At 40.3% G+C, this 13,197-nt stretch overlaps 1 protein-coding gene across 1 annotated transcript in view; it reads left to right on the top strand.

The window, feature by feature from the left end:
- Positions 1 to 11,455, top strand: part of ranbp10 (RAN binding protein 10) — a 48,535-nt gene extending 37,080 nt beyond the window's left edge. Inside the window, exons 11-15 of the mRNA XM_049575000.1 lie at positions 1,329 to 1,468; positions 2,319 to 2,467; positions 4,485 to 4,596; positions 4,827 to 4,968; positions 7,069 to 11,455. Coding sequence (XP_049430957.1) covers positions 1,329 to 1,468; positions 2,319 to 2,467; positions 4,485 to 4,596; positions 4,827 to 4,957 — 532 coding nt within the window. The 3' untranslated portion in view covers positions 4,958 to 4,968; positions 7,069 to 11,455. The remainder of the gene's footprint in view (positions 1 to 1,328; positions 1,469 to 2,318; positions 2,468 to 4,484; positions 4,597 to 4,826; positions 4,969 to 7,068) is intronic.
- Positions 11,456 to 13,197: the final 1,742 nt, after the last annotated feature.

Here is a 13,197-nt window from a genome sequence, read left to right as displayed (position 1 = left end):
ATATCATGACAGGGCGCAACACAGTAGCATCTTGAAAGGACAGTTCTGTTTATCTTTTCCACAACTTGAGACCTCTAGTTGTAGGTGATGATGATGTTTTAGTCTCTGACCTAATAGCTAAAAGATTGAGATGCATCTTCTGTGCTATTAACAGCTTAAATGATAAATGGTATAGGGCCTTTTCAGTCTTAATGACCGCTCTAAACGCTTCACATTACATGCCACATTCACCCACTCACATACACATTCCAGCACTGGTGACGGAGGCAGTGGAACAAGGTGCCACTGGCTCATCAGTTAAACATTCACACGCACTCACACTTTGGGATTCAGTATCTTGCCCAAGGACACTTGGGCATGCAGACTGCAGGAGTCGGAGATCAGACTGCCTATCATCAGATTAATAAACAACATGTTCTACCTCCTAAACCACAGCCACTCAACAATATGCAAGTAAAATTAAGGACTAGATAAGTGGTTTAGATAAACACAGGCTAAATGCTGGTGTTTATTGCCTCAGTGGACTTCTGTTGTAAAGGGGTCATGTCCCCAGGTTTCAGCAATGTCAAAAGTGTTGTAATACCCCATAGGGTACAAGTTGTAACCATCTTGCGATGGAACACAACAACCACAATGCCAAATCAGTGTTCATGGTGTAATGGAACACATGACATGAGAGAGATAAGTTTGACAAAACAAGTGAAGTGTGCCAGATTTATTCAGTATGCTCTAGATTGCATTAGATCAGTGGACAAGGATGTTTGATTGAAACTGGGATATAGTGATCCAGGCATAAAGTGCAGGGACCAGTGCCCCTTTCCCTTCTTCATACCCCCTTACTTCCAGAGCCCTTGCTTGGACCACACACACACACACACACACACTTTTATTGTGATCTCAACTACACACCTATCTAGTTTTGTGACTGTATTTTCCATGGTTGTGATGCTAGAGACAAAGTCTATTCATAGACAGACAGACAGACATATAAACACCTGGCAAAGTACTTAAAACTGCTTCTGTGGTAGTTCTCGCTACAATAGGTGTCTCCAGGACCACATTTTGCCATGACAAAACACACACACACACACACACACACACACACAGACTCACAGGGTGAAAATAACACAAGCCGCAACAATACCAGCGATGAGTAAAAATCCCTAACATGAGCTTCATCACCACTGTTGAGCGTTGTGTTTAGTCATGTTTATGTTGCCAGTTGTTACCCTATCTGTAAAATTCAAATGAACTGATGAGGTGTGTGTGTGTGTGTGTGTGTGTGTGTGTGTGTGTGTGTGTGTGTGTGTGTGTGTTTGTATGTCTAGTGACAGTGAGATGGAGATTGAGGCAGAGCACTATACCAACGGGGTTGTCGAGGGCTCCTCAGCGCGGATCATGAATGGCACATACAAACACGAAGAGATCCTTCAGCCAGACGACAACAGCATTGGCAATGGAGTCACAGGTACACACACACACACACACACACACACACAAATCCTGGCATGATATTTGACTCCGCCTTTAAGTTTCACAAGCAAATTAATGCCGTTGCAAAAGTCAGTTTTTTTCAATTCCGCACCATATCCAAAATCAACCATTTGTCTCCCACAAAGACCTGGAGATAGTCACCCACACTCTCATCTCCTCACGTTTGGACTACTGTAACTCTGAATCCTCTGGTATTAGTCAGTCCTCTCTGTCCCGCCTCCAACTAGTTCAGAGCGCCGCTGCCAGGCTCCCTACAGGTACCCGGAGGAGAGACCAAAGCACACCTGTTTTAGCCTTTCTCCACTGACTGCCTTCAGTTCAGAATTGATTTGACGGTCCTCCTGTTTGTGTACAAAGCCTTCAGTGGTCTGGCCCAATCCTACATTGCAGCCCTCCTAACCCTTCATTATACCCCCAAGTCCCTCAGGTCAGCTGACCTGGGGCTCCTGGCTGTCTGATTGTGTCTTTGCTGTGTGTACCCCCAAACTGTGGAACAGCCACCCCCCTCCCAATCACATCTGCCCCCTGCAATAACTCATTTAAGTCCAGGCTGAAAATCTACTTTTATTCATTAGCATTAAGTCCCCGTGATGTGGCTTTCTCTGACACGTGCCTGTGTGTTGTGTCTCTAAATGTGTGAGTTGTGTACCCGATAGTTGTGTTGCCTCTCGTGTATGTGTTTTTAGCGACTTATTCCTTTTGCACAGCACAAATGTTTACCTCTTTCCCTTAAATATATATTTACATACATACATTTAACTTCCAGCAGGATGTTTCTGTGTGTCTACTTTAACTATGTGTGTACGTATGTATGTTGCCAGCAGATGAGGGTTGTAGTAATGGCAGACAGCTTTGTGGAGGGAACCAGGCAGCCACAGAGAGGATGATCCAGTTTGGACGGGAGCTGCAGGCGCTCAATGAACAGCTGTGCCGTGAGTACGGCAAGAACGCCACACACAAGAAGATGTTACAGGTACACACCAACACAGACACACAACTGCACGTGCACACACTTTCAAATTCAACAAACAGCTGTGCGACAACAAATTAAAGTGATGCCAAAACCGGGCTGAGGAGATTTCTTCTGTTGGCACCAGTTAAAATCCTGGTGGCAGCATTCTGTACACGCTGCAGGAATTTGAGCAATGTTTGATTTAGGATGTGCTGTAATAAAGCAGATAGAGTCCCAACTGTAACAACCAGCGGGTCAGTTCTCTGGTACACAGGAGGAGGCTCAAATTACTCTGTACTGCAGGCTGTGTCTTCTGATTCATAAGCATCCGCTCTGAGAACAATAGTCTCTGGAAAAACACGAGAAGCTGCATTGGAATGATAAAAGCTCTGCCAGAGGGCTCATCTGTAGTTGTTTGTTAAACACAGACCGTTTTCTAATATCAAAAGTGTTTTGTACTAATTGCATTATAGCAATACCTCTATCACAACAAAATTGGCCCGTAGAAACTGACATTTTAATAAAGACATCTATTTTGAAATGACCTGCTATTTAACAGTTTTCGTCTACTGTTGCATTATGTAATGTTTAACCACCAGGGGTCAGACGGACTCCAGGTCAAGTGACAGAAACGTCGCCCTGACATACTGTACTTTCAGCGATTGAAGTTGTTACCCGCTAACACACCGAGCAGTCACAGAGCAACATTGTCATCCAGTTATTCTTTTGGCCAGTTGAAGAAAGTAAGACGAATATCTGTGTATTCCTTGTCAGATGAATGATTCTCTGCCAAGCACTGTGCCAACAGCAAACAGATTAGGTTTTATAGATGAAAGTGACACATGCGGGATTTAAATAGACTGTCTGTGCACAGCTAGAAAGCTGAAACAGTGAGCGGAAAGAGGCTAAAATCCTCTGCTACATTGAGTGTTCATTATAAGTGAGATCAACAGTGCAAGCCAGTGTTTAAGTAGTGCTCAAGATCAGTCTTGGTCTCGAGAGCAGGTTTTTAAGATCTCTTGTCTTGGTCTCAGACAAAGTGGACTTTATTTCAAGACTGGTCAAGAACACAACTGTGGGGATGTCGCTAAACTGCCCGTGCCAAAAAGGAGTGTTGAATTAAGATGGTTAACTTCCTTTCAGCTCCTCAGTGTTTGTATTTGTTCACTCATAGAAAAAAAGGATCATTCCCACCCATAAAATTCACCTCTGCAATGCCTTTTGATTATTTTATGTAGTCATTTCTCATGGCATGCTCATAAATACACACATATAAATGTAGTTTGGCAATAAAAGAGGTGACTGAGGAGAAATCTTTTTTTTCTTGTGGGTGTTCTTATTGGTATGTGGATCTTTCAGATCAGTTTGAGGAGTGCCTTTAGTTTGCATCTTCCACATTTTATCCCAAGTGTGTCATGCAGTGTGGGACTCAGGCTGGTCTGGTCTAAGTAACTTGCTCCTGCCCTGCATTGGTCTTTATCTTGAATTGGTTTCAACCACTCAAAGTCTTGGTCTTGTCTGGGTCTCCATACACTCTTTGGCATGACCTGGTTGCGGTTTAGGTGGCATTTTGTACAAAACTGCCACAAGCAACAGACAAGTCCAGAATTGATCAGCAGTCTCTCTGTCTTTTTACTTCAGCTGACCTACATGGTCTAATAAACTCAATAATTTTTTAATAATCATCTTTAGCAATAAGTTAGCAGCAATACTCACTTGTGGTCTCAGTATGGTGTCAAGTTACTGAGACTGAAGTCATATTGTAGTTTGTGTCATCATAATTTAAGCCAAAGGTCATCAATATTGCCCAAAATATATTATGAAATGACAAGATTTATTTGGGAAGCACTCAAGGCAATTGTTTTTTCATAGCTGTGTTGCTAATGTATAATTAATTAGAAATCATTGCTTCATCTTGCATCCAGAAGTGTGTGGTTACGTGTAGGGAAGGTAAACCCAAGGTAAGCCCAATTTTGGAAGCCACAGAATGTATTCATATGGGCTGTCTGTCTATCTGTCCGTCCATCCATCTGTGTAGGATGCATTCAGCCTGCTAGCGTACTCTGACCCGTGGAACTGCCCCGTGGGCCAGCAGTTAGACCCTACGCAGAGAGAATCCCTCTGCTCCGCACTCAACAGCGCCATACTGGGTAAAGAGCAAACACAGACACATACTGTGTTTCACAATGACAAATGTGTATTCAAACTAAAACCGCAGTTTATGTACTGTAACACCATGATGATGTAACAGCAATGTGGCAAAATAACAGCAACTGCTTGATGTTGTTCCTGCCTTAGATACAGAGCCTGTCAAACCCAGCACACACACTTTGATGCAGTGTGTGTTGCACCCCTGCCTGACTGTGTTTTTCTGCTCTAGAGTCCCAAAATCTGCCTAAGCAGCCTCCGTTGATGTTAGCGCTCGGCCAGGCCACAGAGTGTGTTCAGCTCATGGCCCGAGTCCGGTCTGGTTCCTGCTCCTTCGCCAGAGTAGACAACTTTTTGCACTAGCCCAGGTCCAGGTGAGTCAAGTTTATGTAGCATGAGGCATTAAGATAGACATTGACAATGCTTGTTTCTGACTAAAATCTTTTATCCAGAAGTTTAATTACAGCTTTAATCAAAAGCTCATGAATTGTACTTGAGCCTACATCTTTCTCAAAGTTGTGGTCATTCTAACTTTTCACTTCCCACTGTTGTGGAGATTCAGAAAGGTGGACACCTGCAAAACAACATATGCAGCTAACCACATAGGGATTTAATTCCAGGGCAACTTGCCAGCTAACTTACACTTATTACCTATTGATGCATATATTGCATGATTTTACGTAAACAGAGGTAAGCAGATAATACCAAATTGTCGCAAAAGATTCTGATTGTGTTGTGTGAGTGTGTGTGAGTGGTTACTGCTGTTGCTTACAGTATATAGAGAGGTGACCAGCATGTTTTTCTTCCAATTGATTTTGGGAAGTTGAAGGATGCTTGATCATGCTCATAACAGTTCACTGGATAAGCAGCCATTGCACTTAGATTATTTAGCAGGCAATAAAATAAACAAAGTGTCTTGTTTTCTCCTACTTCTCTTACGTGTGTTTACGGCAGCACACAGCCTCACACATGTAAACAAACTGGCGTGAAATTGGCTTGGTTTGCCCAGAAGGTTAATTTGTGTTTTCCTAGGATAGAAAAGGAAAGACCTGCCCCTCTCTGCCTCTGATTGGCTTTCTCTAACATCCTTACCCTGAAGGCCATTGCACACAAGGTCCCTATTTTTCATGTCACATGTTTAAAAATAAATACAACCTCTCATCGTGTCAATTACAGTTTTACACTGACTCCAAATTTTTGGATTTTCAAGGTTTTACTTGTATCCATCAAAAGCCTTTAGAGAGCTGATTGACCAAAAAGCAGTAAAGAATGTGGCGTAACCTGCGGAACACATACAACGAGAGGAACAGGGTGCACAGTATCATTTCATAACTAAGGTAGTCTGTTTTCAACAGATCAGATAGTTATATTCAGGTGGATGATGATGAAGAGGAGGAAAAATGAATAGAGGATGAAGGTCTCACACAGACAGACAGAGAGACAGTGCAGAGACAAAGAGGGAGGATAGTTCAGCCCCTTCAGGTAACCATGGTGGCAAATGCAAGACATGGGGTGAAAGCGGCGACAGTGGAGAGAAGCAAGGGAGCCAATGTGTCGTTTAATTTTGTCTCATATTGCTATTTTCACAAGTAAAACAATATAAAGCATCACACACGATGTGCAACGTTTCTGTGTGTAACAGGTGCTTTCATTGATGCATTGTTTTATGAGGTTCAAGTTTCCAAACCTCAACAATGGTGGTGAGTGCAAAGTTAAAATGACCCCTATAGGAAGAATGACCACAGTTATCAGAATGATATCTAGGTTGAAAAATATCAAGGTTTCCTATATTTTCTAATTGACTACTGGCATGTAACATTTGGCATTTTTGGCGTCCCGTATTGAAGCGTATGGATCAATAGTGGAAAGACTGTATGGTTGCAGGGTAGGGATGCCAAATATCGGTCATTGGTATCAGCCAAGATTGGCTTTAAGATGAACCGTCAGAACCAGCCAACATGCTTTTTCTTAATTTGCACAATGAATGAATATTACATACAGTGAAAAGCATTGTATTACATGTCTCCATCTGCTGGTGGGCCATCATGCATAATATGATGTGAATTCCACTACAGTAGAGACCTGTTGATCACTAAAATTAGGTGGAGAAAAAAGTGGATGTATAGATATTGGTATCAGTTAAATAAGTTGTTACATATTGGCATATTGGATATTGGCTAAAATTCCAATATCGTGCATACCTCCTGCAGGATGTAACACAGCATTTACTGCCTCAGTCTATTTTCCTACAGTGGAGCACCTTATTGTAAATTCCTTGCATAAAATGAAATACATTTTAATAACATATACAGTGATCATACAGAAAATGAAGTAAAAGTAAGGACAGTTCTTCCAGAACAAAATGAAAATGGCAAAATTCCAATTCTATGCTGCACACGGATATTGAAGCAAGCTGTTTAATCATGTTACATTCATTCATTACCTCGCTTAGATGATTACCCGTCTCTCCACAGGTTAATGTTAAGTAGCACTGAGAGAAGGCATGTCCAGCAGGTAGTTGTCATGGCGACGGAGGAAAGAGCATGCGTGTGATTGGTGTGTTTGGCTGTCCGTCAGACCGAGCCAGCGGCACAGAGGAGCAGAGGAGAGCGGGAGAGAAGAAAGCTTCCTTTTAATTTAGTATTATCAAATAAAGAAATGTGTGACACTATTTAAAGATAATTAATTATTATTCTGTTTATCTAGCCATTTTTATAGTTCATTTTTTTGTCAGTTTGTTGTGCTCATCCTGGACAAAAAAAATTGTAAATCCCCCCCTTTTTATTTTTTTCTTATGTTTTAATAATGGGTGGATTTTAATTCCCTACGATCAGTATTTTACTCGCATTGTTGTTGTTCACCATATCACAGACCACAGTACCCACATCTGGTTACCACAGTGACCCCCATGACTACAGGTCACAAAACCTGACGTCTATGAACATCATCTTTGTTAAGATACAGATGACAGACAGACTGAGTCCTTTACCCCAAAAAATACATTAAAAAAGAACAATTGTGGATTGTGTGGAGCGGATCATTAGATCTGGTCAAGGCTGATGCGACACAGTCGTAAAAACAACCACTGATATAAAATAGAAAATAGACTGATGTGAGAAAAGTGGTTCCTTAAATTATTCCACAAAGTTGGAAATAAAAATTAAGTAAGGGAATGCTTCAAATATAAAAGACATTGCGCCATAGACGCATAATGAAAAAAAAAAATCATCCTTGGAAAAAACATACTTGAAGGGTCTCTGTAGTGGAGAACCAGGGAGAAATGGTGATGACAAGGCATTTAATTGGAATATTGGAGGTGTTGGACCCTTAATTTTAGTGTAACAACCACAGCATCGTCCAATCAGTGATGTCGTTGCAGGTGGCAGAGCTCAGCAGCTGCAGCTACAACACCTGCTCTCAAGACCCAACATAACACTGTTATCATGGTCGCCTTGATGCCAGCATAAAGAAAATCAGTTTCAAAGGCAGACTAACAAGCACAGTGTGTGGGCGGCCAAAAGTCAAGTCACCCCTGGGGATTTCATTACTTTTTTTTCTCACATTGTCCACTGCCTTTCCTGTGCTGTGCATATGCTGTCGCAATTACAGTTTTCAAAAAAAAAAGAGCTGAAATAATTTGCCAAACCAGAAGTTTTTTTTTTCTTCAGGGTGATAATTGTGATTGTGATAAGTAAGCCACAGTATTTCTTTCATTTGGGGCATTTGATTTCAAACCTCTCAAAGGTTATTAGGCCAGCTGTGTGTGCGTTGGAGAAGGGCTTTTTCCTCCAACTCAGATCCCTCCATTTCACCCATAAACTTCACTTAACTATATCCTACCCGCTATTGAACAGGAGGACATAGACAAGTTTATTTCTGTGGCCCACAACCACATGTTTGTCCCAACTTTTTATTGTTCAGTTTTTCCCATGAGATTTCCCACGTTGTATTGAGCCTCAAAGTGTTAAATATTAAAGGTCAAGTGTGTAGGATTTAGTGACATCTAGTGGTGAGATTGCAGATCGCAACCAGCTAAACCTTTCATGTGTGTCAAGAATGTGGGAGAGCTACGGTGGCCAATGCGGAAACACAAACATCCCTGTCTAAAGCCAGTGTTTGGTTGTTTGTTCTGTGCTACTGTAGGACAACATGGCGGACTCCATGGAAGATGTCCCGCTTAGTATAGAGACAACAATTCTTAGTTTCAGGTGAAAATAAACTAATATAAAAATTAGTTATGAATATTATATTTCATTGATGCCAGTTAATGTCCCTATATCCTACACGTTGGACCTTTTCAGTGACTGAATAATACATTTTGAAATAAATATTATTTGCATAAATGGAGTAAAAATTCTATAATTGAACCAATAAATTGTGAAATAATTAATGTTCCATATGCTGGTCTACAGAGTGTTCCAGGGATGACATCTTTCTGTAGGCAAAGAAGGAAGTAAGCATTGCTCTTGTTCCCTTTTGGATTATTAATTATTATCGTTTTGGATTATTGCAGAAAAAAACCCCTCTGTGGTTAACTAATACTTACAGCAAGATACAACAAGATAATCGTCACATATGAATGCCACGTTTTTGATTTTTGGAGCCTAAATGCAATCAGCAAAAACAAAAAGTTAACGTTTTGCTATAAATAAACTACATGTCGCAGGACTTACATGTTGCTGCCGCAACTAGGCTGTAAAGCCATGGTCGGCATGATGACATTTGGTTTAGCCACTTGTTAGCAACCTTCTTTTTTAAGACGCATAAAAGCTTTAAAATTCAGGAGTGGGGTATTAACTGACATATTTCAGTTCAATTGTGAGAATCTGTTGAGGTTGTGTTAACCACAGACTTTATTTCAGGCATCTAACTAAAAACCCATTTACTTTGAGACAAGGAAACCAGGAGTCCTAAAATGATAACTCTTTTCCAGGGTTTGCATGCCCCCAGTAATGCTGCTCAGCCTTGCAGCCAGTTTTTCCCCAGTGGCCACTTGCAGTATTGCAGCAAAAAAAAAAATTCCCTGCATTTTCCCCACTACTGCATATATTCAATGGGAAGGATACTGCAGAAGTAAACCCAGGAGCTTGAAAACTTTTTCGTCATATGCACAAGATGGCGTAAGCACCATCTTGCCATATAGTGTCTAGGTTGTATTATTAATCTATGAAAAAGTCCCACTCCGTACATAGATATAAAAGGCTCATTCTAAGATAACAAACATGAAGAATCTTAGTGTCAGGTGATTATAAACTAATGAAAACAATTATGTTTCATTCCTGCTAATTTATCCCCCTAAAATTGCCAAAATTTAGCCAGCTAGCACCTATTAGCTAATAGATAACTTACTAGCTAGTAGCTAACTTACTAGTAACTTAGTCATTTTTAATCAACCAACTAGTTGCTGCTCTTTGACACACTGCACAGTAACTACTTGTTAGATTTCTTTTTGTTTAACGTAACAAGGCTACATATGCTATCTACCTAGCCAGCTAACTCCAGGCTCGCTTGTGAGCTTGGGTTTATTATTTAGCATCAAAGTGAAGAGCTAGTGTCAGCTGCAGTAGCTAACATTGTCTGGTTAATTCAGAGTACTTTAGACAGTGTTGTGATTCTGGAAATATCCCTAACATTAGCTCCTGAGTTGAGTTTTGAAAATGTCTCATATTTCACAGTTCATTGGCTCTCTTAAATGATTATTTATTTCACAATGTTTTATTTATTTATGTATTTTAGTATTGGATTATTATTTTTGACATTTTATTATAATCATCAGCTTTCTGTCTCTGTATCTTAACAGATGATTGTTCACTGCAAAATTACAGATTGGGCTCAACTTCACCTTATGTCTAGACCAATGATTGGATTTTGATCACAAATCTGGTTTGTTCCACACCTTAGTTTTGTCTGAAACATTTAGAGTCTTTTGTTTTTACACCAGACCTATTTCCTACCAAATAGCAATGACTTAATGTTGTCTGACCAGTGGCGATCTGTCACTTCGGCTGCTTTGTTGTGACCTGGCAAATGGCTTGTGGATCCATCCTGAAGTGTATATTTCCATTTATAAGAGAATTTCAGTCTATGGTAGAGAAATATGGAATGATATAATACTGGAGATGTGTATATGCAATGTGGGGTTTACTACAGGGTATGTGGACAAACTTTTTACCGAGTTGGTTTTTATACAGACCTTCTGCTATAATAGGAACTATTCTAATAACCACACATACAGTACACACACGACATCTGCTTCTACAACTGTAAAGGACTTCTGTTACACACACACACACACACACACACACACACACACACACACACACACACACACTTGTACGTGAAAGAACAACCTCTGTTGCATACCTGTAGGGAACAAGTCTCCCAGCTGTCCTTTGTGTTTGAGCCTGGGCTGCGTCTCAGCACTGTTACCACGCACCCTTCCTCTAATCCCTGCATAGACATAAGCACTGATGTGATCAGTGATTGTTTCAAGGAAAGGATGAATGTGAACAGTTTTGGAAATGGGCCCGAGGCCTCTGAAGCCTCATGGACTTCTTGCAGAGAGGCCGGAGAAATGGATTTAGGCATCGCAGACAAGCTGTGCACAATTGACTTCTATCATGATTTTAATTTCATATTTTGACTTTTGAGTTTTAGCAAAAAATAAAAAGTAAAAAAAAACAATTGTGAAATGATTTACCCTCTACTTAGCATGACTTTTAAAACCTTTAAAATGATATAAAAAAGGAAAAATGATAATTGAAAAAAAAACCTATGTACTGGAAACATGTTAAAAAAGAAATATTGTATTCTGTTTAATTTTGACAGAATTATTTTTATTAAAATACATCCATAAGCATATGCTCGATCTCCTGTTTCTTTTTTATCCAGTGTGAGTGTTCTTTGTATTTCTTTTACCTCCTACTGTCCAGAGATTGCAGACTCTAAATATGGATAAATGATTTGTTCGTGATGTTCCTCTCATATCCACCTGTGCTGCCTAAAATGTTCTGTTTTATACATCTCCAATACATCGGTTGAACAGAAACAGCACATATAACAGATACAAGCAGAAAACACTGGGCAGCTTGCTACAAGATGAGAATTAGAATTTAAAGTTATAATGGTAAATTTGGAACTAAACTAAGGAAATGCTGATGAATGTAGAAAATCCTTATCAAATAGGGTTGTTGCAAGTAGGACATACATGAAGAAAATATAGAAATAACAAAGCAACAAATGAAAGAGAAAGAGCAGTCTACAAAAACATGGGCACACATTAATGTGAGTACATGGACGAAGCATAACAGGGTCGCAGGGGATTGGAGCCTTTCGCAGCTGACATTGGGTACCATTCGGCAAGTACACCCTAGACAAGTCGTCAGACTATCACAGGGCTAACACGTAGAGGCAGACAACCATTCACACTCACATTCACACCTATGGGTAATTTAGGAGTCACCAAATTAACCTTAACTTACCTCCCCAACAAGCCGGAGAGCCTGGAGAAAACCCACACTGACACGGGGAGAACTTTATAACTCCACAATGAAGGCACCCAGACAGCTGGTGGATTCAAACCCGCAGTCCAAAAACATGTTTTATATTTATGTATATATATATATGTATTTTTTCAAAAACAGGAGGAACTGCACAGACACAGACCACGAGGAAACAGCACTTTTTCAAGCTCATTTTTTTCCTGATTCAAACAGCCAGACAGAATGTCCAAACCCTTTAAATTACAGAAGGCGTAGGACATATGATTTTATTTAATTTTTTTCCAAAGAGTATGAGTGGTGTCTTCAGATTCAGTTCATATTAAGCTAGCTAATGTTATGTTACCATCATGGGAACATAACATAAAAATGTCTGTGTTGAATTGCTGTTATTTTTATGCCTTCACGCCAATGATGACCTTGGCCGCAGACATTATGTTTTCGGGTTACCTGTATGTACGTACGTCAGTGCCATCCTTGTGAACACAATATCTCAAGGGAATTTCTTCAAATTTGGCACAAATGTCCAATTGGACTTGAGAATGAACTGAATGGATTTTCTTGGTCAAGGGTCAGAGTTCAAGGTCTCTGTGACCTTGCATCCATCTCATTCTCCTGAACACAATTTCTCAAGAACAGCTTGTGGGAATTTCTTCAAATTTGGTACAAACGTCCACTTAGACTGAAGGATTGACTGATTTTATTTTTTATTTTTTGGTCAAAGGTCAAGGTTCAAGGTAGTGTGAGTTCATATAATAAGTTTTTGGCCATAACGCAAGAACTTATATGCCAATTATGACAAAACTTCACACAAATGCCTAATAGGATAAAATAATGAAGTGATGACATTTTATATCCAGGAGGTCAAAGGTCAGTTTCACTGTGACATCACAATGTTCTGCATAAAACACTTTTTCTGGCCATGTCTTATCTCAGGGACAGAAGGGGAAATATTTGGTCAGATACTGAACTGGTGACACTCATCCTCGGTGACCACCTTGAAACTGTGCTGATTATGTGCTGTTGGGGGGAAATGGGTGTGAAGCATCCATGTTGTCACAGACAGGTGTGAACTGTAGGAGGAACGTGACTGGTGCGCGGAGG

Source organism: Epinephelus fuscoguttatus, linkage group LG4 (assembly GCF_011397635.1).
Source record: "Epinephelus fuscoguttatus linkage group LG4, E.fuscoguttatus.final_Chr_v1".
Classification (NCBI taxonomy): Eukaryota; Metazoa; Chordata; class Actinopteri; order Perciformes; family Serranidae; genus Epinephelus; species Epinephelus fuscoguttatus.
Note: the sequence above shows the minus strand (reverse complement) of the source record. Positions and strands in the feature narration are given on the sequence as shown.